Genomic DNA, 26324 nt, shown 5'->3' with positions numbered 1-26324 from the left:
TTTCTGCAGCATTGTAGGTCTCACTGAGCACAGTGGCCTCCATCATTCATAAATGAAAGAAGTTTGAAATCACCAGGACTCTTATTAGCGTGGAGCCGACCGATCAAACTGAGCGAACGGGGGAGAAGGACCTAAGTCAGGAAGGTGACCAAGAACCCGATGGTCACTCTGTAAGAGCAGCACTCCACCAATCAGGCCTGTATTGTAAAAAAAACTTTTTGTAAATGGCAAATAACAGCCCACCTGGAGTTTGACAAAAGGCACCTGTAGGACTCTCAAACCACGAGAAACAGAGATTAAACTCTTTAGCCTTCTTTTATCACGTGACTCCCATAGACACTACACAGTGTGTTACACAGGAAACAAAATGAACTAAATGATTTAAGATTTGTTCATTTTGATGAATCAGATTTGAAGTCACTAAAATGAGCCGTTCGGCCCATCATTAATATGAACATGAAGCTCTGGACCTGTATCTAAATGAGTCCCATGCGTTTTTTTCTGCTGTTTATTAATTGGCTGATTAGATAACTTGCTGAATGTGCAGGTATATATAAAGGACAGTAAGTGAATTTAAAGAAATGGATTTTTTTAGCCTTGTATCTCCAGCGTCAAACTAAAGAAGCACCGAGACCAACGTCACGGTGATAAGGTCATAGCAGGTCGCCGTCCTAGTTAAACAGGTCTTGCAGGAGTTGAGCTTGAGCTCGCTGCACACGCTTGTTAGTAGTAGACTAGCTTCATCTGCTGTTTGTTCCCCAATGACTTGCACATGCATGGCAGCTTTTCAGTAAACGTCTGCTAATGCATGCCAAAAACGCTTCCATTCCCAAATTTCCCTTTTCTGCTGCTGATTGAACTTTCTTAATGATTCGAAACCTAAAGCATACTGTTCAGATTTTATTCTGTTTGACACCGATTCGAGAGATTCTGTATTTTTTCCAGATTTCACTGTTTATATCAGATATCCATTAGCAGAACACTTCTGAGTCTGTTTGATGTTTTCTGTTACACAGCTAGTGGTGCGGTGTCTGGGCTTCGATACACGTGTGACTATCCTGGGTCATGTCCAGAGAGGAGGAACACCATCAGCCTTCGACAGAATCCTGGTGAGAGAGAGTGTGTGTGTGTGTGTGTGTGTGTGTGTGTGTGTGTGTGTGTGTGTGTGTGTGTGAATGAGATCCCTGGTTGTACCTACTTGCACTGGGAAATGCTGCCTCTTTTAGTCTAAGCATCACAGAATCTAGAATCACAAACAAGATAAAAATATGATCGTTAAAATAATGATTAGACAATTTAACATGAGGAAAAATGAAATATTTAGTACAAGAAATATTTTCACAGCTCGTCCGCTGTCTCCAGTAACAGATAGCGGACGAGCTGTGAAAATATTTCTTGTACTAAATATTTCATTTTTCCTCATGTTAAATTGTCTAATCATTATTTTGTGTTATGTTGTGCCATAATTGTTAGCAAGAAAATATCTTCGAGTTAATGGATAATAATATATAAATCTGTGTTCTTTTTAATAAAAAGATTACAAGAATTGAAATATGATTTATTGCAGATGTTTAAGGTTTTGTTTTTTTATTCAAACTGAATTTTAATGTTGAGGTAATTTATCATTTGTTTGAGCCTGAGTGTTTTCTATTGTCAGTTTTATATATATATATATATATATATATATATATATATATATATATATATATATATATATATATATATATATATATATATATATATATATATATATATATATATATATATATATATATATTTATATATTTGTGTGTGTGTGTGTGTGTGTGTGTGTTGTTTAGGCCAGTCGTATGGGTGTGGAGGCTGTATTGGCTCTTCTGGAGACCACAGCTAACACGCCGGCCTGCGTCGTCTCACTGTGTGGGAACCAGGCTGTGAGGCTGCCTCTCATGGAGTGTGTGCAGATGGTAGGTTTTAAGGATGCGAGCCAAGCCTAACAAGTGTGTGTGTGTGTGTGTGTGTGTGTGTGTGTGTGTGTGTGTGTGAGGGAGAGAGAGAGAGAGAGAGAGAGAGAGAGATATTTTGCCCTGTCCAAGAACTAAAAAGAATCACATCTACACAACCACCTGCTTATTCTTTCAAACAATCAAAGATGCACAATGCTGAAACATTTAATACAAAGGAAAATACTCCATTCTCAGATTCTTAGTATGTTGAGTTCTGACTCCAATAGTTTTTATTAAGAGCAGTAAAACCTCAATATTTTGGCATTGTTGCTCGGAAGCACACATATAATAGTCCAGCACTGAGATAAAACAAGGCTTTGGTATGTCTAGATATGAGTGTTTATTAACAGTGTGTGCAAAAAAAGAAAACAAAAATAAAAGAAAGAAATATTCAACAAACCAAGTAGAGAAACATTCTTAAGTTAGTACACCCCTCATATTTCAGCAACCATTGTAGTGTATCTTCTTAACGGACAAAATAATTTAGAGTAGTCAATGTGCAGCTTGTAGAGCAGTACAGATTTACTGTCCTCTGAAAATAATTCAACATACAGCCATTATTGTCTAACTGAGTGATAACAGCTGTACGTCGTGTAACCGTGCAAAGCCACAAGTTCTATTCATCTTGCTCATGTTTTTGTCTTCTTGACAGAACCATACAAATTTGTGCATCTTTTATGAGAGCAGTTATAATTTGGTGCTTTGAGTACAATTTTCTCATACTGACAACTGGATGTTCAACATGCACCTTATGGCAAGGACTCTATAAGGGCTATAGAAGATCGGTAACACCCTGATATACCAAGTTACAGTACAATGGCCAGGGTCATACAGAGGTTTTCCCAAAACAGGTTCTACTCAGAACAGACCACGAGGGTCCATCAAAGAAGTTTAAAACAGACACGTGTGCTGCATCTTTGCTTTAGAGGTTGCAGAAGTGAAAGGTCCGCTTGCTCAGACCATACACCACACAGTGCAACAAGTCGGTTTGCATTCCCGTCGTCCCAGAAGGAAGCCTTGTCTTAAGCTGCCTCACAAAAACCCACAAACCGTTGCTGAAGACAACCTGTCCAAGAGCATAAATTATTGAACCATGTCCTGTGTACAGTGGCCGAGAAGTGCAAAACACATTAACAAATCAGAAAACAAATTAATAAACACTAGCAAATCCAAACACAAAATAACAAAAATCCGAAAACAAAAAAAACAAATCCGAAAACACAACGACATTCAGACAAACCAGAAAAGGTAGGTATAGTTTGTGAACACTTACCGACCATTAGACGAGACACCTGTCATTTAAGATATGCAGAAGGTATGAAATCTTTTTACTTTGTTTCTTGTACATGTGTAAAGTTCACCGTTTACTTTAAACTATTTTTTTAATTTCAATTAGTGCACCTTTTAAATATAAGAAAATAACAGAAGTAAACACCGGTTTACTAAACAACTGCTTTAACCATTTTGCCGTATGACGTATACAATGAACAGATGCTGAGATGTTTTGGGGGTTAAAACTATTCAGGTGAAACCAGTATAATATATTTTGATCAACATAAACAACTGATAATGTGGAAAACAGCAGACACTTGTACACAATCAATTAAAAGAATGTACCAAAGCATTCGCAATTTAATCAAATCAACAATAAATTTATTTTATGATGTGCACAAGTGACTAAATAATGTGAAGGTTGAACAAGTAATAATTTCATTTCTGATCTGAGAAACGCTCCGAAGCACCTGAGGAAAACTGTGATAAAATATAATTTGTCTGTCTTGTTGATTGACAATGAACAACTTCTGTTCTAATTCAAAATCTTTACACTTCATCCTAACAGACGCAGGAGGTACAAAAGGCCATGGACGAGAAGAAGTTTGAAGAGGCTGTAAAGCTTCGTGGCAGGTATATTGATGGGAATTTTGTTAAGTGATGGAACATCTGAACAACCTATAATCCTGAAAAATTCATTTGTTTTGCTTTATTTTGTCTCCCGTCTTTAGGAGTTTTGAGAACAACTTAAGGACCTACAAGCTCCTGGCTCACAAACCGGAGTCTGAACTTCCACATGTGAGCTTTCCTATTCATTACTCCTGAACAAAAGGCTGCAAATTCATTAGTAACGACGGTCATGTTTTGTTTCCAAGCAGCAGGAAGGTGTAATCCTATCCACGTCTTTTTTCTTTTGTTTGTTCGTGCAGCTCATGTTGCGCTTGTGAACCGGGATGGAAATGGGGAAGGGGGAAATAGCAGCTCTCAGAGGGTTTAGGGGGAATAGCAGCTCTCAGAGGGTTTAGAGGGAATAGCAGCCTAGAATTAAAAACTCAAAAACAATGCGGTGTAACATGAATTCCGCAATAGATTTTGTATTAGATAGATAGATAGATAGATAGATAGATAGATAGATAGATAGATAGATAGATAGATAGATAGATAGATAGATAGATAGATAGATAGATTAAGGGCCTTGATCAAGGGCCCACTAGTGGCAGCTTGGTGGTGCTGGAGTTTCGATCAGTAACCCACAGCTTTAATCGTAGAACTACCACCTCGAAATCTTTGTTTGTTTGAATGTAATTATTTTGCTATTCACAAAAAATGCAACCTGCTTCTTAAGTCTTAAGTTAAGAATTTTCTATGCACTCTATTAATTTTTTTTAGACTTAAAGGAAGGTCCTTGTCTTGTGTACAGGCAGCGACCCATAACTGAAAAACCGCTCTACCGAATGCTATACACAAGAATAACTTGTCCGCTTCAGACCCATGACTTCCCCATGCATGATTGTAGTCATCTGAATGGCCTTGAAAAAAACTTACACCCCTTGTGTAAGACAAATCTGACAAGAGGGACCTTTTCATGTGTAAATATTGATGCAAGTCATTACATTGTTAAGTTACAGACTTACTCATGTCCTTCACATAGAACAAGCATCCAGAATTTATATTCTTTTCTTCTGATTTAGTGATTATGTAGTGACATAGTATATGTGGGATAGTAACGCGAGTAACGTAAGTGCTGAGAACACAAAACAGATTATATGCTGTATCTGAAATACACAATATGGACAAAAGTTTGTGGACAACCGACCATAAGATTCATATGCGCTTTTTTAAACTATTTTGTTATCAGAATCTGAATCAGTAAAAGCTTTTTTTTGGCAAAATTTGTTTTGTTAACAGAAGCTTCCAGTTGCACAGATTCCAGTAATTTATCATTAAAAATAAAATTTTTATGATAAATAAAAATAAACATAACATCATAAAAAGAATAAGAAAAAAGGTTCTTAATAAGGTGTAATATTGCACAGAAGGTACAGAAGTGGTATTGCACATACGGTTGGAAAAGTCAGGTGTCCAAGTACTTTTGTCCATTTATTGATGTGTTTTACACAAAACACACCAGAAACCAAGAACTAAGAACTTAAATAACAGAACAAGACAAAAAATCGGCAAACACAAGACCAAAATGCTACCAGATACACAACTCAAGTCCCCCTGCTTATCAGACACGGAAGTGTTTGATATTCATCATGTCTGTTTTCTCTTTCTGTTTCCCTTTAGAGCAACTTTAACGTGGCGGTGTTGAATGTCGGCGCTCCGGCAGCAGGCATGAATGCTGCAGTGCGCTCCGCCGTCAGGGTGGGCATCACAGAGGGGCACAAAATGTTTGCCATCAATGATGGATTCGAGGGCTTCTATAAGGGACAGGTACTCTCTCACACACACACACACACACACACACACACACACACACACACACACACTGCATTTAAATACACTGGATGAAAAAGCCATAACATTATATTAATAAGAACATACTTTACATTTACAGACCAGGCATAACATTATGACCACCTGCCTAATATCGTGTTGGTTCCCTTTTGCTCCCAAAACAGTTCGACTTGTTGAGCATCAACAGCATGAACTTCTTTAGAAATTTGAGCTACAGGAGCTTTTCCTCCTTCTATCCTCAGCATTCTTCTCTGCACATCCAAACCATCTTAATCTTGCCTCCCTCTTCTTGTCTCCAAAACGTCTACATGCGCTGTCGCTCTAATAAACTCATTTCTAATCCTGTCCATCGTCGTCACTCCAAACGAAAACCTCATCATCTTCAGCTCTGCTGCCTCCAGCTCCACCTCCTGTCTTTTACTCAATGCCACTGTCTCTAATCCATACAACATCGCAGGTCTCACCCCAGTCCTATAAACTTTCCCTTTCATTCTCGCAGATACTCTTCTATTACAAATCACTCCTGTCACTCTTCTCCACCCACTCCACCCTGCCTGCACTCTTTTCTTCACTTCTCTAACACACTCTCCATTACTTTGTACTGTTGACCCCAGGTACCTGAACTCCTCCACCTTCTCCACCTCTTCTCCCTGCAACTGCACCACTCCACTGCCCTCCCTCTTATTCACACACATGTACTCTGTCTTACTCCTACTGACTTTCATTCCCCTTCTCTCCAGCACGTACCTCCACCTCTCCAGGCTCTTCTCAACCTGCTCACTACTCTCACCACAAATTAAAACATCATCCACAAACATCATAGTCCAGCCATGATGAAGAGATAATCAGTGTTATTCACTCGCTGGTCATAATATTTTAATGTTATAATGTTACGCCTGATCGGTGTGTATATTATCACAGTGCGCAATAGTGTGAATATCAAATATATACAAATAATGTCAATATCGTGGTGCCAATATTAAAATATTAACAGTACAAGATAATATAAAACATAATCTGTCCCACAACATTTCATGCTATAAACTTGTTATGCTGCATATTTATTATTTCACCCTATGATCCTATAAATATTTAATATATGTATACAATATGTGGCCAAATCTGCTGATCATACACCACGAAAACACTCCTCATATAAAACGAACTCAAATCACCTCAACGTATCCATCGGAACGAAATATTGTTTCTGCAGGTCCATGGTGCAACACATAATAGTACACAAGCACATAAACAGCAGTGTGAGATGATGATAAATACACAGATCAGTAAATTCAGAAGATGGGCTTTAAACTTGTAAATGATTAAATGGTCTAGCAGAAATAAATATTGCAGACGTTTTGGAGGCAAAAACGAGTTTCATGAATACAAAATATGTGAGTACGCTGCACACAGATCATTATAGTTTTCACAGAACACACGTATCAGGCAGTTTTGTGTTTTTACAGCAGATTTTACTTGCACAGAGGGGAGAACTGTGCTATTGGGTGCAACCTAGCAGCTATTTACGTGCAAAACAGACCATAATAACAGAGTTTATGTTGTTCTGGTGCAACCAGCTAATAGTTTTTAAAGCCTTTTGAAGCTTACTGAGGTTTTAACATTACTGTGTGCAGCACAGTAAATACTGCATATAAAACAAATGTAAAAAAAACCACTAAAAGCATCTTGTCTTAAGAAGCCGAGCTGACACAAATAAAAAAAAAAAAGAAACCTCGAGGGCATCGATGGTCTACAGAACACCCTGCAACATTTCAGCATTTTGTCTTGTGAATGGGTTGAGGTCAAGGGGTTACAGCAGAGATAAATGCCTTCGTCCCTACAGTCATAACCTTTTGCTGCGTCAACCAGATTACACGGATTATCGGATTAGTATAAACCTATAAGCCTGCCCGTGTATCGCTGCAGTACCGCTCAGAGCTGACAGGGGGCAACGAGTGCCAGTGTGCAAATGTGCAAACTGGTAGGACCATACAGATAAACATGTCTACAGTAATTATTTACTGATTACATTAATTACTCATGTCACCAGAGTAGATAAAATCTTAATCCACCGTGAATCTGGGCGAGGACGGGCCAATCGAAAAGAGAATTAAGAGCACTTGGAGATTAAGCGAGGCCTCGCATTAACTACCAGTTCCAACTTTCCATCCCGTATCGATCTCTGTATTGATCCAGCAAGCGTAGATAATGTTGGTTTGACCCAGTCATGGTTGAATTCACTCAGCTGAGCAGCGTCAATTAGATTGTCTGATGTAGTCCTCCATTACCAGACACCTTGCCATGAACACATGCTCCTGTGCTGTTTCAAAAAACCCCACAGATTCTCATCTGGCAAACCGAATTGATATCGAATTAAAAGAATTAAACGATTATTGTTTGATAATCGATTAATCGGTCGATTATTATTATATATATTTTTTTAATCCCGAATATAGATTAAACTATTATTCTTTTTAAATTAGATGTTTTACTTCTTTTTACTATATAAAACCCTAATTCAGGGTATTTAAGTATAAAAGTGTACTTAAAAAAACTTACATATTGAGTTAAACTATCTTTAATGTTTAATTCACTATTGCTGGGTTGTTTGTTTCTGTAAAATACAATACAACATCGTTTTGACCATATTTGTTTTAAAAAATATACAGTTTGTTCAGTTGTGAAAATATAAGCATCTAGAATATATAATTAGTTTACTTTTGTATAATAATTAAATAATTAATGCATTAATTAAATATGCAAAGATTGAAAACAAGCATTTGAAATACATCAGTAAATCGCAGCAAGTTAACAGACTTGATTAAAAAAAAAAAAAAAGGAAAAATATGTGTTGGTGTACTAAATGCATAAACATTCGCTGAAAACCACAACAGTGTCTAGAAATGTACTCGTTTACTGCTGCTGTTATTTGCTGATTTTATATTTAGTGTTTATTCACACCGGTTTAATTGAATCGGTCACGATGTCGAGAGCGAACTGATCGTGCAACCTGATGCTCACGAGTCACTACAGAACAGATCACGTGCGACTGTCCTGAAATTACAAACAGTTTAAACAATAGCACTTTATTAAACTACACCATTTTCACATGATGAGGATTTTACAGATTTTGCTAACTGTGCTAGTTAGGACTTTATTGATTCCTCAAGCAAATAAATGTACCTCTATGCTTCGTTTAGTCTATTTACCTAAACACGGAGCATTGTGTTTCCCACGGACCATTATTACTGACGCACCAGCCGCTAAACTCTGTAGCGCTCTGGACAGGTTACACAGAAGATGCTACAGATTGAAAAATGGAGGAATGGAAAGAAAACAGCGAGGGATGAGGAGAAGAAAGAAAGAAAATGGCATTTAGTTTGGAATCATTTCACACTAAAAGATATTTTATTGATGTGCAGTTGATGCAGTGCATTTCTGTTTGACATTTTTATTAAAAAGATAAATAATAATAAATTAATAGAAGGCACGCAATTATAATCTTCAACGCAGCACACATGTATTTAGGATGTCCTTCCTTTACTCCTTCCTATATATATATATATATATATATATATATATATATATATATATATATATATACACACACACACACACACACTGGCGATTAATTAGGGGTTGACAGATAATCAAGGAAATTAGCACCAGGTACCAGATTAACACCAATACCTGGGAGGTATCTGAAAGTGTTCTCTAATTTTGATCAGTGTGTTTTCTGCAAAATATTGTTTTTTTTTTTTTTTTAAATGCCTTAGTTAATTTGTGGAAAAGATGTTCTGGTAGCATGGTATAGACAGAACAAAAACTCCTTTAACTGTTGAGCAGTGAAGATGACATAATATAAACAGATGACACAATATAAACTCCACTAAAATATAATTTTTAATCACCAAACGTCTCAAATCAGCACAAAAATCCTCCATGATGAACGCAACCGGCAATTAAAACAGTCCGTGTGGAAACATAGCAAAAGTGACTTTTCCAGCAAGATGTGGTCTATCCCCGAACTGTTACCACACTGAAGGCACACATTTGTGTAGGACATCTTTGGATGTGGTAGCATTGAATTTTCCCTTCACTTGAACTAAGAGAGACAAACCTGTTCCAACATGAAAATGCCCCTGTCCAAAAAAATGTTTAAATAACAGCTCCATAAAGATATGCTTTACATTGGTTTGGAGTGGAAGATCTCCTGCTATAGAGCTTTTCAACCCTATTGAAAACGATTGGGATGATTTGGAATGCTGACTGCACCCCAGGCCTTCCTTATCCTATACAAGTACCTAATTTTACTAACACCCTTGTGATCATATCTCTACAAGCACACTGTAAACTCTTCCTAAAGGAGTGGAGGTTAATGGGAAATAGGAACTAAATGTCCCTTGGGATGTTGCACAGTCAGTTATTCACAAACGTTTGTCCATATAGTGTATATTCAGGCAGGATGTTTTTGTTCATTCAGAGCACGCTTTTCAGATTGTCATGTTACCGATCTGAACTAATCCCTTTTGCGCTGGCCTTAACGCCTCTGATTTTATTTGTAGTCAAGAATCGCATCTTGTACTACGAAGGTCAACAGCTTTACATCAAGATTTATTAATCTATACACAGTCAGAGTGCTTTTTCACGGATTCCGTGTGACTCAGTAAAAGGAAGCGGTATTAGGGCTGTTTTTCATCACGGGCTCATTTAGATAAACCTAATTACCCTTCATTTTATTACCAACCTCGCTAATCGTTTAAATTATTAGAAGATTAACACCAGATAATATTCTTTTACTGGCAAGCAGCAGGATCCGGCCGGCAGCACGCCAGTGCCGCTGTTGAGAACTTCTCAGCTTTTTGTTCAGGTCTGCCGTGTTGTCATTTTAAGCCTGTTTCTTTCTTTCCCTGTTTTAGATAAAAGAGATTAAATGGGGAGATGTTGGAGGCTGGACAGGCCAGGGAGGATCTCTGCTAGGAACCAAAAGGTAATGATTACACCTTGTGCAGATATTTGTCGTGCGCCCCTGACAAGCCTGCATTCGCTCAGGCGATCTCGATTTAATTAACTTCCCTGAATGTACCCGAGTCGATTTCTTGCCCTCTTTCCAGGACACTCCCCGCGAAGCACGTCGAGAAAATCGCTGAGCAGATAAGGAAATATAACATAAACGCACTGCTGGTCATCGGAGGATTTGAGGTATGTGGGGGAAAGACGGAGTATACGCGAATACCAAGTTATAGATCCTCGAGCCATGATCATAGATACTGTAGGTGATCGAATGTACGATTCATAAGTTGCTAAAGATTTGGGAATTTCAAGTGAAATTTGGGAATTTAAGTGAAATCTAAATATTTATCATGTGAAAGGCAGCGAAATGTTTTTATCAGCTGACCATGAGTTTTTAAAATACAATAAAAAATATTGTAAAAACGGCTTTTTATTATATAAATAACAGTATAGAATCATCACCCAGGTTCATTTTATCTATAACACCATATACTGTACTACATCATAATAATATTATATGTATAAAACTTACTTATACAATTATAAGGCAATTAGGACAATGACTACAACTGTTTAAAAATAATAAATAAATCATTAAAAATTAATAAATAAATGGCAAGAACAGCACTTTTTTATTCTTTTATAGTTATATTTAATGTAGTTCGATGCCCTTTTTCAGCACCTATATATAGTCAAATCCTTACCAGGTTCTCTTCTCCTTTCCATTGAAAATATTAAGACAAAACAGCTTTTCTTCTGACTCCTGATGATAAAATAAAATAAAAGCTTCACCAGATTTAAATTTCTTTGAAAATAATGTTTTAAATCCATATGTTTGTTGATTGGGTTTAAATATGAAGCATATCCTGGTGAAAGAGCTCTCACTTTAGAAATAATTCTATTTCTGAGCAAATTATTACCCTGTTATGCAACTTATAAATACCCATTATTATAAATTCCCATTATTATAAAGAATATAAGCAGGATCGTTTGGGACTATGGTTTGAGTTAATCCTGAACGAGACAGAGATGTATTTCATGTGTGATAAGACTTTTTTTTTTCTTGTTCTTTGAAGTATTCAATTCTTGTCTTCTGCTCCCATTGGTTCATCGTTCACCTTTGATTTTTAAGGGTGTAAAAAGTAGCTATGCTTTGATTCTTAACATTTTAAACATCAGATATGAGAAAAGAACCATGATCAATATGTCTTTAGTGTCATTTAATGCTAATCTCATCTGTAAAAATGTGTGTGTGAAATATATGCAAATGTCTAAATGAATCTTCAATGTCATTTCCTGTGTTTGGAGTGGTACCTTTGTCCTTTTCGTGCTGTCCGTCGTGATAGACCTGGTTCTTCCCTCGGCTCTTTCCCAATCCCCTCATCTGTCTCTCTTTTACCTTGTACCCCTGCACATTCTCCTAACACACTTCCCTCCGCACGGTTACTCTCCTCCAAGCAACACTAAAGCCGTGGCTCTGCCGTACCCCGCAGGCCTACCTGGGGATCTCCGAGTTGTTAGCAGCCCGTGGAACATATGAGGAGTTTTGTGTACCAATGGTCATGGTGCCATCCACAGTCTCCAACAATGTGCCAGGTTCAGACCTCAGCATTGGCGCAGACACCGCACTGAACGCCATCACTCATGTAAGTGTGGCTGGTCGGCCCACGCACAATCACACTAGCTAGATGTTGCCTTCAGTTTACCAGATTCATGCCTTCAGTTTACCAGCTTTATGCCAAGTCATCTCTATACAATGTCATGGTTCTAATGTCTGAGTCAAACAAATCAGAAACGAAAAGTTTTGAACAATTTGTTTCACCTGTACTAATTAGGTAAATGTCAGGGTTTTTTTTAATTAATTTTTTTTTTTTTTTAATTGATCACATGACTAAAAACCAGTGCTGGCCGAAGAACACAAACCATGTACATGAGTAAAAGTAAAGATTTACTCTGTAAAACATGACTTCAGTAAAAGTATAAAAGTATTTGCTTTCAAATGTACTTAAGTATCCAAAGTGCTATGATTTATTTCCTATGTTCCTATTATCATTTTTATCACAAGACTCTTTGCTTAATCAACTCAGTTTATATAAAAAGACTCGAATGTTACTCTTAACATACTAATCTATAAATAGAATGATATGAATGAGTCAAACACCGATTGATTTCTATTACAATTATCATGAGCCTAAAACCTACTTAAAGAAAATTCACGTAAATAAGGTCACGTGTGTTGTGGCGAGTTCGAGTCAGGAGTTTCTTCCATCATTCATTCCTCTCAAAATGTTCTGCTTGCTGTTAAACTAAAAGTAGCTGAAGTAAAAGGCTTCCCAAATAGAAATACGTGAGTAAAGTACAGATATGTGAAAAAGATACTTAAGTACAGTAATGAATTACATTTACTTTGTTACTCTCCACCACTGCTAGAAATACATTGTATAAAAACCACAGGAGAGAACGCTTTCAAAGAACTTGACACAAACACGCCATCTTAGTGTGGACAGTCGCAAAACTTATAGAAATAGATTCTTTCTTAGATTTATAGCTGGAGATCTCCTTGATATTTCTTTACATCCCTTTTAAACTGAATGTGCTATTGATACAGATGGATGAGGATGAGATCGAGGATCCAGTAGGTCTTGAGGTTAAATCCCAGGCCTGTAGAAAAGCCATTGTCCCTGTTCAGACCAGTATCTGTATCCTATCTTCTCTTGGTCACCTTGAATTAAAGTGTTAGAGAAAAAAGTGCATGTGAAAAATGACTTTATGGGTCTTGCTGAAGTGTAACTGTTGAGTAATAGAGTAGTAGCTGTTGAAATATTGATAAATATCTAGCTGATAGCATTAATTAGATATGATGTGACAGAGGTTTAATACATAATGCTCTTATTCAAGGTTTTTGACGCGCTATGGCGCTCGAACGCGATGCGATTGAAAAGACAGATGATATGCATTCATAACAGGATTCCACTTTCCTTTAATGAGCGCACTCACACTCCACGCCGATTACTGCGCCGTAACGGCCTGCTGATCGCGAGCGTGAGCCGGCGCTAATCATAAAGCCATTAGCCATTATCGATGATTAAAGCGTAAGTGCAGCGGTAACAGAGATGTTTGAAGTGCACAGGCTGGTAAACTGAAAGGCGAACTGGTAGCTCCCAGGTAAGTGACGATGCCGATGTCGACGGCGACGATGAGGCATGAAGATACGCTGCTGGTTTTGTGCATGCCGTCTTGTGTCCTGCCTGCAGACACTCCACTTTTAGCCTCTTTGAGTCGAGAGCCGATTTTCCCCCGAGTCTGAGACGTGTCGAGCAGCGTGAAACTTTCAGCACGATCACTTGTTTCAACTCGATCCACAGAGCACGCGCTCCAAATTCACCTTTAATGCACTCAGGATCAGGACGGCGCCGAGCGAACACCGCCTCGGTAATGTAAATGCCGTCGATTAACCTCATCACGCCGCAGGAAGTCTGCCAAAATTCCTGATTGAGTTTTAATTTTCAGCTCTTAATTTGTAATCAAGCCTCGGCACGCGGCAAACATTTGCATAAATAATCGAGCTGAGTCATCTCTGAGAGAAGACTGCGGCAAAATCCGAGAAAAAAAATGATTACAGTATCGAGCATGAAATATAAAATAAGAACCGGGGGTAGATCAACACAACCTGTGTTTCTGCACTCTTCATCCTGCTGCTGTTGTCATGGCAATGCGGCGCTTCGGCCGTTTGTATGTTTTGTCACCCCGTCTTTAGGCATCACGCAACCCCACATCACACAGTGTGTGCTTGCGTGTATGCATACACCGACCCATGTGCATGCATGATGTTTTTTGTGCCCACCCCCTTCCTCATCCCCCCACTTTCCTCTTCTGTCCAATGGGAAGCCGGCGCTTCTATCACACGGTCAGTGTGTGATCGATGAGGTCCACTCCTACACCAGAACTCGCCTCAGCTGCTCTGACATGTCTACCGCAATGTGCTGTGGTGTGTGTGTGTGTGTGTGTGTGTGTGTGTGTGTGTGTACGTACATGGGGTCATCGCAGGCGCTTGAGTGCCTGCTGCAGCTTTATGAGGCTCGCAACAACTATGAGGAGTTTTGCATCCCACTGTGTATGCTGCCTGCTACCATTAGTAACAATGTGCCTGGCACTGACCTTAGTATCGGGGCAGATACTGCCCTTAATGCCATTGTGGAGGTAAGAGAGCAACCACCGCCTCATTTACGCTAGACATATGCTAGACAAAACAACTTAAGTAAAAACCTAAAACTTTTCATGCTACCGGAAATCAAGTCGAATTTCCTGGAATAGTGCTGCAAATAATACCAGCTAAACTTACTAACACACTTATTATAAATTAATTAGTTCATTTAGAAACTTTATTTAATTTCACCTTATGATTTTTAATGAAAAAGCGTTGTGATAAATTGTAAAATAATTTAAAATAAAGTATAAAAAAGACAAAAAAAAAATCAAAACACATAAATGTATATTTGTTATTTATGAAGTATATATATATATATATATATATATATATATATATATATATATATATATAAAATTGGAGGTTAAAACTAATGAAGAAAAAATATTATCAACATTTAAAGAACAAATACATTGCAAATTATATATATTATTTTAATAAATAATCCAATGAATAAAGTAATTTAACATATGCATTATTATTAATGAATGATTATTCAATTATAAATGTAACAAATATTTGATTTAAAATATTTATTGTTTAGAATATATATATTTGATATATTTTATAAATTTTCTAAACTATAAATATTTTAAATCACCTATTTATTACAGGAAAAAAATGAAACACACGCACATTAGCTCGAAGACTATTATGTTCACTGAATTGATAGAGAGAAAAAAGATATAACTTGTGGTTAGTACACTGCCATGCTCCTGTGCTATACATGATATGACCAAAAGTTTGTGGACACCTAAGCATTAAGATCCCTATATGCTTTCTGCTTCAATGTGCTATATAAAACACCCCATTCCACATTTAGTCCTTTTATGCAGTTTGCATAAAGTCTTCTGGGAAAATGTTCCACTAGATGATAGAGTCTGCTGATAGAGATTTTTGCTCATTCAGCCACAAGGAGTTAAATAAATTCAGGTACTAATGATAAAGGCCTGAAGTGCAGTCAGCGTTCCAATTCATCCCAAAGGTGTTCGATAGGGTTATGGTTGGATCTCTATAGTGGGAGATCTTCCACTCCAACCCATGTACACTATCTCTTCATGGACGTGGCTCTGTGACACAGGGGTACTGTCATGCTGGAACAGATTTTGTCTTCTAGTTCATTTAAAGGGAACATTTTCAGCTACCAAATATGAAGACATTCTATACAATAGTGTGGTTCCAACAGTTTGAGAACCACGACTTACTGGAAAAAGTTAGGTGTCCCAAAACTTTTGTCCATATAGTGCACATTATTTATACATTGCTGAATTTGAAATCTGCTTTCAGGTATAATGGAGAAGCAAATCTATTCAAAGTGCTCAACTCAACTCAAAAGGGTTGAGGTATATCTTATAAGAGAAAAATATTTCCATTATCATTCCACAGAAACAGCACAACTAGTTTTAAAGCTTAGTTGTACACGTTTTCCACACGTTTCATGGCAGGGAGTCAGCAGGAACAATGATCTAGCTTATAAACACGGCATCAGTGCTGGACCTGCTGACAAAATCTGTGTGTGTGTGGTTGTGATCAGACATGTGACCGTATTAAGCAGTCAGCCAGCGGGACAAAGCGGCGCGTGTTCATCATCGAAACCATGGGAGGGTACTGCGGTTATCTGGCCAGCGTGGGCGGTCTGGCAGCGGGTGCCGACGCCGCTTACATTTACGAAGAGCCTTTTGACATCCGAGATCTGCAGGTACACATCACACACAACCCTGTGTTTTTTACAGCAGACTGATACAGCAGGCTGAGACGATAACACAAGTCTGGTGTTAGTCGTTAGATAACATAGCATGTTAGGGAAGGAATGCAACTTTAGAGAAATAGTATTGATTGGTGAACGGTAGTGGTGGAATAAGGGTGGGGGGTTGATGCGACTTAAGGTTTCACCTCAGGGGGTTTTATTTCTCTTATATTAAAACGCAACAATTTCATTTTTAGTAATTAAATAAAGGACACTGTAGAACCTGGTGTATCTTCAAGAGAGAGACAAGCAGACTTATCACTGAGCTTCTTTCATCCAAACTTAACATACAGCATTTTTACAAGAACTGAGAAAAAATGTGGGATTTATTCAAAAATACTCAAATCACTTTTCCTGTCACTCCACTTACCTGCTTTTGCTTAGATCATGCGTAGAGGCAAATTCTGCAGTTGATGTAGCAATTACAACTTGAGCGCACTTGAATGCTGCAAATCAATAATAAATAAACTTACACAGATATGCTAATAAATATTACGAATCAAAACCATTTATTTAAGTTCATTATTTAATTTTATTAAAATAGAAAAATTTGCATTTTAGTGAGTAAAAATGCTGCAAAAGTAAATGTATGATGGTCAAAAATATAATTAATAATGGAATATATAATATAAATAAGGTATGATGATCAAAAACCGAAAGTCTGCAAAAGTGTAAAACAATTTAAAAGTCTAAAATAAAATAAAAAATAATGCATGATGATCAAACACAAAAAAATGTAATATAATTGCAAAAAAAAAAAAAACGGAATTCCTGAAACAGTAAACAGTAACACGAGGATCAGCAACTTATCTAAAACAAATATAAACATAATTGTAATTTAATATATTATACACATCTTTAATTAATTGCAATTGAATTGTTTCATTTAATTATTTAATTTCTCTCTAAATATGTGATCATTTAAAGTACTAAATATGCAACTCCACAATCAATATCATACTTAAAACTCTACTTTTTTACTCTACTTTATCTCGTACCTAAAACAGGAACTTAGATATTTTTCTATGACTTTGTGCTTGTGGCAGTTCTGAAAATCTAAGCTGGCAGCATCTGTGAATGCGACACCAACAGCGGAGGGCAGTCAGGGTGCTAATTTTGCCCTTGATCAATTAAAGGCTAAATAGACGACTCGTTTAAGATCCAAATGAATGAAATAATAACAATATAATAATAAATAGTTTTTGAAAAAAAAAATAATAATAATAATAAATGTGATAAATAATAATAAATAATAAATCTAATAAAGTTCACATCTACTAGATGACAGCAAAAAGAGAAATATTACTATTAAGCTGCACAGTGGCATCTTATATGAGTACTTATTTATTATTTATATACATTTAAACATTCTTTTATGAAAGCAGGATATACCGTTTGTCACGGGGTGTGGGTGGGGCTTCATTTTAGAGGCAAAATATTTTTTGTTAGTTTTTTTTTTTTTTTTATTAAAAAATGGCTGATATCTTGACATTGTCATTTAGAATTTTAATGTTCTTACTCTAAAGAAACTCTAAGCCTATGACATAAATGGCATGAATCAATTACATGAGTAAAGCAGACAAAGACACAAGACATAAGTAACAAATGTACAATGTTATAACTGTGCAAATGCAGAAGTGTGTATAAATTGCATGTACTGTATAAAGTGTGCAGTGTAACATCATAGAGAGGTATATGCAAAGTCCTGCAGATACAGTAGGACAGTGTCCATGATGGTATTCCCATTGTTGTTCATGTGATGTGTTACATCGCAGTCTAACGTGGAGCATTTAACAGAGAAGATGAAGACCAGCATTCAGAGAGGACTTGTTCTCAGGTTACTCCTTCCTTTCCTTCTCATTTCTCTACATGATCATTTTTAGAACGTTAAATTAGTCGTCTGTGTGTGTGTGTGTGTGTGTGTGTGTGTGTGTGTGTGTGTGTGTGTGTGTGTGTGTGTGTGGATGTTAAACAACTGGATTTGGGATGTGTTAATTTTTTTCTATTAATAATTTAAACTTTCTATCACTTTCGACACTCACACTCGTCTGTGCTCTCTCTGTATGTGTGTGTTTGGGCGTGGTGGTTTCTCAACGTGTGTTTCTTCAGGAATGAGAACTCTAGTGAGAACTACACAACAGATTTCATTTATCAGCTCTACTCAGAAGAGGGCAAAGGCGTCTTCGACTGTAGGAAGAATGTTCTTGGCCACATGCAACAGGTACACCTAAGTGTATACACACACACACACACACACACACAATTTATACTCTTTGTCCATTTTTTTCTGATAAACTATGTATTACTGTAGTAAAATAATATTTTATCATCAGTAAAAAGAGGAAACAAAGAGTTAAGAACTTTTTGTCTCTTTTTCTTTATGGATTTAACACTTACATTTTTGTCCTGAAGAAGAATTTTTCCTTATTGGGTACCAGCTGCTGTCATCATCAGGGGTCGCTGCTGCCACACAACCATTTTTTCAAATAGAATTGCCACAGAAAACACTGTGATTAATTAAAATATGTTCCATTTTATTTCTATAGCACTTTTGACAGTGACATTGTACCAATGCATCTTTATAGAATTAAAATACTGTGAATATACATTTTAATATCATAAACAGCAGCATGAAATATCCCTGGCTTTAAGGAACCCATTCTTATCTCTGTGACACTAAATGTCCATTCATTATAGTTCCATCATTTTTCCATCATCTGTTCACTGATTGACACTTGAATGTAAACCGTTTTTAGCAGTTGAAGCCCGAAACTATTGTAGCAAACAGTTTTTTATTAATTAAGTCCAAATCCATCTTAATGGTTCTGAGTTTAATTAGATCTGATTTCATTTCTTCGAAAAAGTCTAGAGATATAAAGTCATTCTCTCTCTCTCAGGGCGGGCTCCATCACCGTTTGATCGCAACTTTGGGACTAAAATTTCAGCCAAGGCCGTGCAGTGGATCACGAAGAAGCTGAACGAGTGCTACAGGCAGGGTAAGTGAACAGAGAGAGTGTTGACAGTATTCTAAAATGCTGAGAGAGTCTTGTGAGGAGACACAGATGCAGCACTGACACATTAATACAGCAACCACATAGCCAGCCCTACCTAGACACTTACACAGCACAAGAACTGCCTCTTTTCCTTTTTTACACCATGTTTCCAATGACTGTGGGAAAAACACAATACTGTGACTTGCATTAATATTTACTGCCTCATAAATAATACTTGAGTTAATGAGATTAATTCTCACAAAATTGTACAATATGTTTATTACATTTCATCGCTTTAAGCTTCTATATTCAAGAGAGATACATGATAAATAATAGTTCGAAAAAATATAGGATATTCAATAAAAAATATTTGCCACTATTCTTATTATACAATTTTAATAAAAATCACTTTTAATACATTTAGGACATTCAACCCAAAATATTTGACACTATTCTTATTATAAAATTTTTATAAATATTACAAAATATTTGACTTTTTTCTTAATATCAAATTTTAATAAATAAAATGTTTAATAAATATAGGACATTCAACACAAATTATTGTATACTTATTATACAATTTTAATAAATATTGATTATAATAAATATAGGACATTTAACACAAAATATTATATACTTTTCTTAATATAAAATGTTATTAAATATCACTTTTAATAAATAAAAGACATTTTAACACCAAATATTCTCTTTATTAATATTAAATGGGATAAAAAGTGAAAGTGGGCTGCTAAATTATTTACAAATTAATATTATCAATAAATGAGGGAATACTTATGCAATCATCCTTTTATTTGTAAAATGTTCTAATTTTGTGTAGATTCATGCCATTCAATGACACTTCATTTATTTCAATTCCAGTTTGTAAAGTCAAAATGATACTCCCAGATTGAGGATATTCCGGCTCAGTTTTACATACATTTCCATGTTCCTATATTCAAGGAGGGATCCAAAACTTCCTGAAATTCAAAAACATTTGTATCATTTTTGCTTGTGATGCGATACGCTTGTGCCAGCGTTTCTCAGACGTTCCTGGAAACATTTCCTCTCAGACATTTTTTTTATTTTTTTTATCTTCTCTGTATTTCTTCCTGCGTGACAAATATTTTCCCCTTCATTCTCATTTTTAATCTCAGGAACAAAAATAGGGAAGAACAAGGAGTAGGGTTTTTGTGAATACTATGGAAAACAATACAATCTGGTGCCAGTTCTGTGTCCACTACTCAAGAGTTTTTCCCTCATAAATGCTTAAGCACTCCAATAAAAATTGTTGATTTACAATCCGTCAGGGGAAGAAACTCTTTATGAAGTCTGTTAATGTCAGTTCATGTCTGGACAAGCCTGTTAATGTAAAAAAAAGTGATCAATATTGTTATACTGGGAATTTTTGGGTCCTAACTTGTGTATTCCTTTTTGGCAGGTCAATTAGGCAGTAATATAAACTATATAGACAAAAGTATTGTGACATCTGACCAGCCATATGTGGTACCTCCTCAGACTGTTACCACAATTTTGGGACACACAATCGTATAGGACATCTTTAGATAGCCTTAGCATTAAATTTCCCCTTTGCATGAACTAGGAGACCCAAATCTATTCCTGCATGAACATGTGCACAAAGTCAGCTCTATGAAGACATGCTTTAAATAGTTGGAGTGGAAGATCTTGAGTAGCCTTCTGTAGAGCTCTGATTTCAACCTTATTGACTTCATTGGTATGAATTGGAGCGCTGAGTGCACCCCAGGCCTCACCACCTTACCTACATCAATTCCTAACAACCTTTTTAGCACAAATCTCCACAAGCACACTCCGAAATCTAGTGAAACATCTTTCCTCGAAGAGCAAAGGTTATTATGAGAGTACACAGGGATTAAATGTAAAATAGGATGTTCAAAAAGCTCATACAAATGTTATGGTCAGGTGTCTACAAACCTTTGTCTCAATAAGGTGTATAGATAAAGATGATGCATGGGCAGTGTATTGCAGTTACATAAAGATGTTTTATTCTTATATAACCCTTATTATACTATCGAGATTAATAATTGTACAAAAGCCTTTTGTTTGAATTTACCAATGTGTGTGTTTTTGCCTTTTTCTGCTGTGCGTATGGCCGACTAAAGACGAAGGTAACTGTTTACGTTTAAACCCTCAACCATAACATTCATAGATTTTCATCCTCATGATCTAAAAGAAAATTAGACTGCTATGCTTTTACATCCTACTAGAGAATGAACATGTCTGTTCCACAAAATAGACGTGATTTTCTGAAAATGTATTCGTTTTTAGGGACGCTAACCGTGCCGTATCTGATGCTATCCAAGATCTATGGTTAAATACATACATTTACTTATACAGTGGTGGATAAAGTACACAAAGTATGTACTTGAGTTATGACTCCATTAAAAGTACAAAAGTATTTGCCTTTAAATGTACTTAAGTATCCAAAGTTCTATGATTTATTATGTCTATGATGTTCCTATTATCATTTTTATCACAAGACTCTTTACTTAATCAAATCAGTTTATGTGGAAAGACTCTAATGTTACTCTCAGAAAAACAATCTATTAATAGATTTATATTAAGGAGTCAAACACTGATTGATTTTTTCCACACGTTTTGAACCCTCCGCGGCTTAAACAACAAAGCGGCTAATTTATGGATTTTTTCCTGGGTTTTCCCTGGTTTCACAAACTTCAAGCCAAAAAACTGAACCCCATAACATCAGACCAATGAAATTTCCGAACGGAAACGAAAAACCGCACCTCACCTGTGTGATAAACTGCCCAGAGAAATACAGTGGTACCTTGACTTACTGCTTATTTATGTTAAAAATAAAAATATTTGTCAAATTCAGTGGGTGTGGCTTATATAAGTGTACGCTTTATAGTCCGGAAATGACGGTATTTAGAGGAAACCAAAGTTCGAGTGAGGAGTTTCTTTCAGCATTTATTCCTCTGTAAATGTTCTGCTTGCTGTTAAACTGATGCTGAACTGTATGTTCAAAACGCGCTCTTCCCTGAAAGCTTGACCACTAAAGTTTTTATCAGCTCATAAATACATATCGCTATTTGAATTGTAGTATAGTGAAAGTCAAAGTCTCCCCAATTGGAAATACTTGAGTAAAGTACAGTAACAAATTACATTGACTTCATTACTGTCCACCACTGATCATGTGATCCTCGAAAACTAATACATTTTCATATAATAGTTTGTTTTTCTGATGTTTCAGAGCTACTGTTAATACCTGCTTAGTGACCATACATTGTGACAACGTAATGATAATGATATGTTTGTATGAGGTATCCGAATATTGGGGCAGTGCGATGGCATAGTGCAGGGAATCCCAATGCAAAGCAGAAGCACCTTGAACTTCCTGATTCTCCTGTAGCATCAAATCATGAAACATTTTACTCCTCTTTAAACCGCAGTGATTTGCAGACGATTACAGGTTGAAAGTGTGCTGTAGGTTTTTTTGCCCATTTATACGGACATTCAGGGAATTCACTGGTCACTGTCCATCATCTCCATTTCATTGAAGTAAAGATAATACAGTTCACCATGAATGCAAACGGTTTTATGACCCGTATTGGAAAACTCTTTCACCTCTGATATCATTCACGGATACTGATACCAAAAAATTGCAAAATAACACTAATATATGCCGCAGCTTTTTTATTGTTAATCAAAACAATGTTCTAGATTAGATTCCATTATGGATTCGCTATATAGAAACATTTGCTGATACAAACAAATGACACCACTTAGAATGGAGAATTTTACAGAATGCTGTCAATTAAACTGTGGCTGCTGTGTGTGTGTGTCCTTCAGGGAGAGTGTTTGCTAACACCGAGGACTCTGCCTGTTTGCTGGGGATGCGCCGCCGTAACCTCGTCTTCCAGCCTGTGGTTCAGCTGAAGGACGAGACGGACTTCGTGTACGTATAAAGACGATTCTCCTTCCACGTCACCCCTAACATGACCTAATGTTAAAAATAAAATAGTGCTGCTCTGCACTGATGCGAGCTTTTTCAGTTCCAGTTAATTGGTGTCGCTGTTTTCTCCATTTGAAGCTAAATTTGTAGACCTCATGCTTGTTCCGCTTGCTGTGTTTATTATCACATTATCATTTAGTCTGTTTCCTGTAGGGCTTTCACAACAAATTTCACAGTTCAAAATTTCATAATATAGGCTCTTCAACCAGCTCCAGAGATATGAGCATCCTTGGTCAGATCTTGTATTGGAAATTCACCTATAATACATAAGAAATTTAGCAGTTAATCCAAAAATGCACATCCCACCTTTCACTTTTAATTGTATATAAAGGTTTCGGGCCAAATTTTCCCAGACAGGTACCTGTTTTTGCTCTGTTACATGCGGTTAGAAGCTTTTCGTGTCACAGCGTGGTTTCTGCAGCCATTTTATCAACTTTAAGTTCCACATCGGTCGTTTCGTAGGCTGTTTAAATTGATACCCACAGTTTTTCATCCCTACTTTAATGGAAGCCCCCCCGCTTATCAGAAATGATTTGGAGAGTGGATCATTCTTAGCTCAGTTCAGGCCATTTTATGCTGTTAGATTGAGATATATATTTTAGTCACTTAGGGAATTATGTACTTTCTGTCTCCTTAGGGGCGCTTTGGTTCGGTATAAGTGTAACCCCATGCCGTGTTTAACACATAACTTTTATAAATGTGGAAAAGCATTAGGCTGCACATTAGATGGCTGTCAGAAGACATGTAACAATTCAAGATTTCATAATATTTATATAATCAAAGACAAAAGAAATCCAAGTCATTTTTAGAATTATGCTGTTAGTAAAGAAAGAAGAAAGAAGAAATGTCTTTTGTAATGTAATTGGCTTATTCTTGTGCAGAAAATGACCTTTAATTAAAGTTAAATTATTCTAAGAAAATGGAAAAAGAAATCATTCTGGAGTTCAGTCAGATGAATAATGCCTATGAGTTGACTCTTGTATGAATAAGTGTGTGTGTGTGTGTGTGTGTGTGTGTGTGTGTGATCTGTAATGCAAGGAATTAATAATGGTATTAACATGGTGTAATTGAATGAAATCTGGGTTATTGTGACAAATAAAGTATCCATCTTGATGTATTTCTTACTATATGATGTTATGGTACAAATACAGTAAAATAATGTGTGTGTGTGTGTGTGTGTGTGTGTGTGTGTGTGTGTGTGTGTGTGTTTAGTCACAGGATTCCTAAGGAACAGTGGTGGCTCAAGCTTCGTCCCCTGATGAAGATCTTGGCCAAGTACAAGACGAGCTACGATGTGTCTGACTCTGGACAGCTGGAACATGTCGTGCGCAGCCGAGGCAAGGAGAGCGACGTCACTAGCTCCATCTGAAGCCAGACAAGCTCGCAGCAGGGCCAGAGGCCGTCTAGTGTGTGCCGATACATTCATCTTAATTGTGACCCACCTGCTTTTCGTCGTGATGTTTAACCCCGCTCATTCCCCCCACCATCCCTTCCCCAGTTGTGTGTGTCCTTAATATGCTATACGGAGTGTTTCTAGCCAGAGATCAGTTCTCTGCTTTTTAGTGCGTGTCGATGATGTAATCCACTGTCCACTGTCACTGCCTCAAACGTTCACCTCTGCTGCGTACGCTCACTGTTACGGTTAAAGCCGAGGTGTACTGTAGATCCACGTGTTAGTATCCAGATGCTGTAACTTATTTATGAGTCTACTCAGTGCAATCTACTCGAGCACAGTTTGGTGTGTGAATGTGTAACTATCATGTGCTTCAAAAATAAAGTACACATTCACCTGCTTGCTGAACCTTTTGAGGATTTGTGTGTTATTTAAATTGTTTTATACCAGTCGCCCTCTGTGTACACCACAGGCACATTATGACTGCTGACCGATGAAGTGAAGAACACTGATTATCTCTTCATCATGGAACCTGTTAGTGAGTGTGATATTATTAGACAGCGAGTGAACATTTTGTACTTAAATTTGACATGTTAGAAGCAGGAAAAATGGGGGATCGTAAGGAGTTTGACAAATTGTGACGTCTAGATGATTGGGTCAGAGCATCTGCAGCTCTTGTGGGATGTTCCCGGTCTGTAGTGGTCAGTATTTATTAAAAGTGGTCCAAGGAAGGAAAAGTGGTAAACCGGCGACAGGGTCATGTGCAATCAAGGCTCAGTGATGCACATGGGGAGCGAAGGCTGGTCTGTGTGGTCCGGTCCAACAGACGAGCTCCTGTAGCTCAAACTGCTTAGGAAGTTCAAACTGTTAATGCTCGATGGGTCAGGACTTTTATTGGCGGCAAAAAAGGGGACAACACAATATTAGCAGGGTTTCTGCAGGGTAGTAAAAAGTCAAAAAGTCAAAAAATAATAATTTTAAACAGGTCTCAATTTTTCAATGTCCATGTAATGCTAAAGTTTTTTTGTTTCCGCAGTGGTGTAGTTTTTCTTTGGCTAGTTCAAATAGAATTAGCTGTATTAGGACTACAATTGACAAAACACAGGCGTAAAACATTTTATTTTTCAGCTATGGGGAAGCGTAAGTTTAATAATACATGGCTTGAAAAAATTTTCATTTTCGGCTTGTTTAAGGTCAGTTTATATTATAGTATTTGTGTGTGTTCTTAATGCTGTGATATAGATC

General features: G+C 36.9%; 1 protein-coding gene across 11 annotated transcripts in view; it reads left to right on the top strand.

Annotated features, from left to right (window-relative positions):
- The window catches only part of pfkpa (phosphofructokinase, platelet a), a 42707-nt gene extending 17220 nt beyond the window's left edge, over nt 1–25487 (top strand). For 2 of the 11 annotated variants that reach the window (XR_006925318.1, XR_006925321.1), the window contains exons 9-23: nt 1017–1109; nt 1821–1946; nt 3826–3890; nt 3989–4055; nt 5547–5693; nt 10637–10707; nt 10832–10919; nt 14778–14930; nt 16472–16636; nt 18460–18521; nt 18794–18905; nt 19582–19680; nt 21816–21821; nt 23524–23629; nt 24899–24928. Coding sequence is in view for 6 of the 11 variants with exons in the window: in XM_046846406.1 (XP_046702362.1) it covers nt 1017–1109; nt 1821–1946; nt 3826–3890; nt 3989–4055; nt 5547–5693; nt 10637–10707; nt 10832–10919; nt 12224–12376; nt 14778–14930; nt 16472–16636; nt 18460–18521; nt 18794–18905; nt 19554–19680; nt 23524–23629; nt 24899–25055 (1692 nt within the window). In the remaining 5 variants the exon portion in view is untranslated. Of the gene's footprint in view, nt 1–1016; nt 1110–1820; nt 1947–3825; nt 3891–3988; nt 4056–5546; nt 5694–10636; nt 10708–10831; nt 10920–12223; nt 12377–14777; nt 14931–16471; nt 16637–18459; nt 18522–18793; nt 18906–19553; nt 19681–21815; nt 21822–23523; nt 23630–24898 lie in introns of all 11 variants that reach the window. The other 9 variants (XR_006925319.1, XR_006925320.1, XM_046846407.1 and 6 more) reach the window with 7 other exon arrangements.
- Nucleotides 25488–26324: the final 837 nt, after the last annotated feature.

This window comes from Silurus meridionalis, chromosome 4, assembly GCF_014805685.1.
Source record: "Silurus meridionalis isolate SWU-2019-XX chromosome 4, ASM1480568v1, whole genome shotgun sequence".
NCBI classification, from domain to species: Eukaryota; Metazoa; Chordata; class Actinopteri; order Siluriformes; family Siluridae; genus Silurus; species Silurus meridionalis.
The sequence above is the reverse complement of the archived record's forward strand: the minus strand, read 5'-3'. Positions and strand labels throughout refer to the sequence as shown.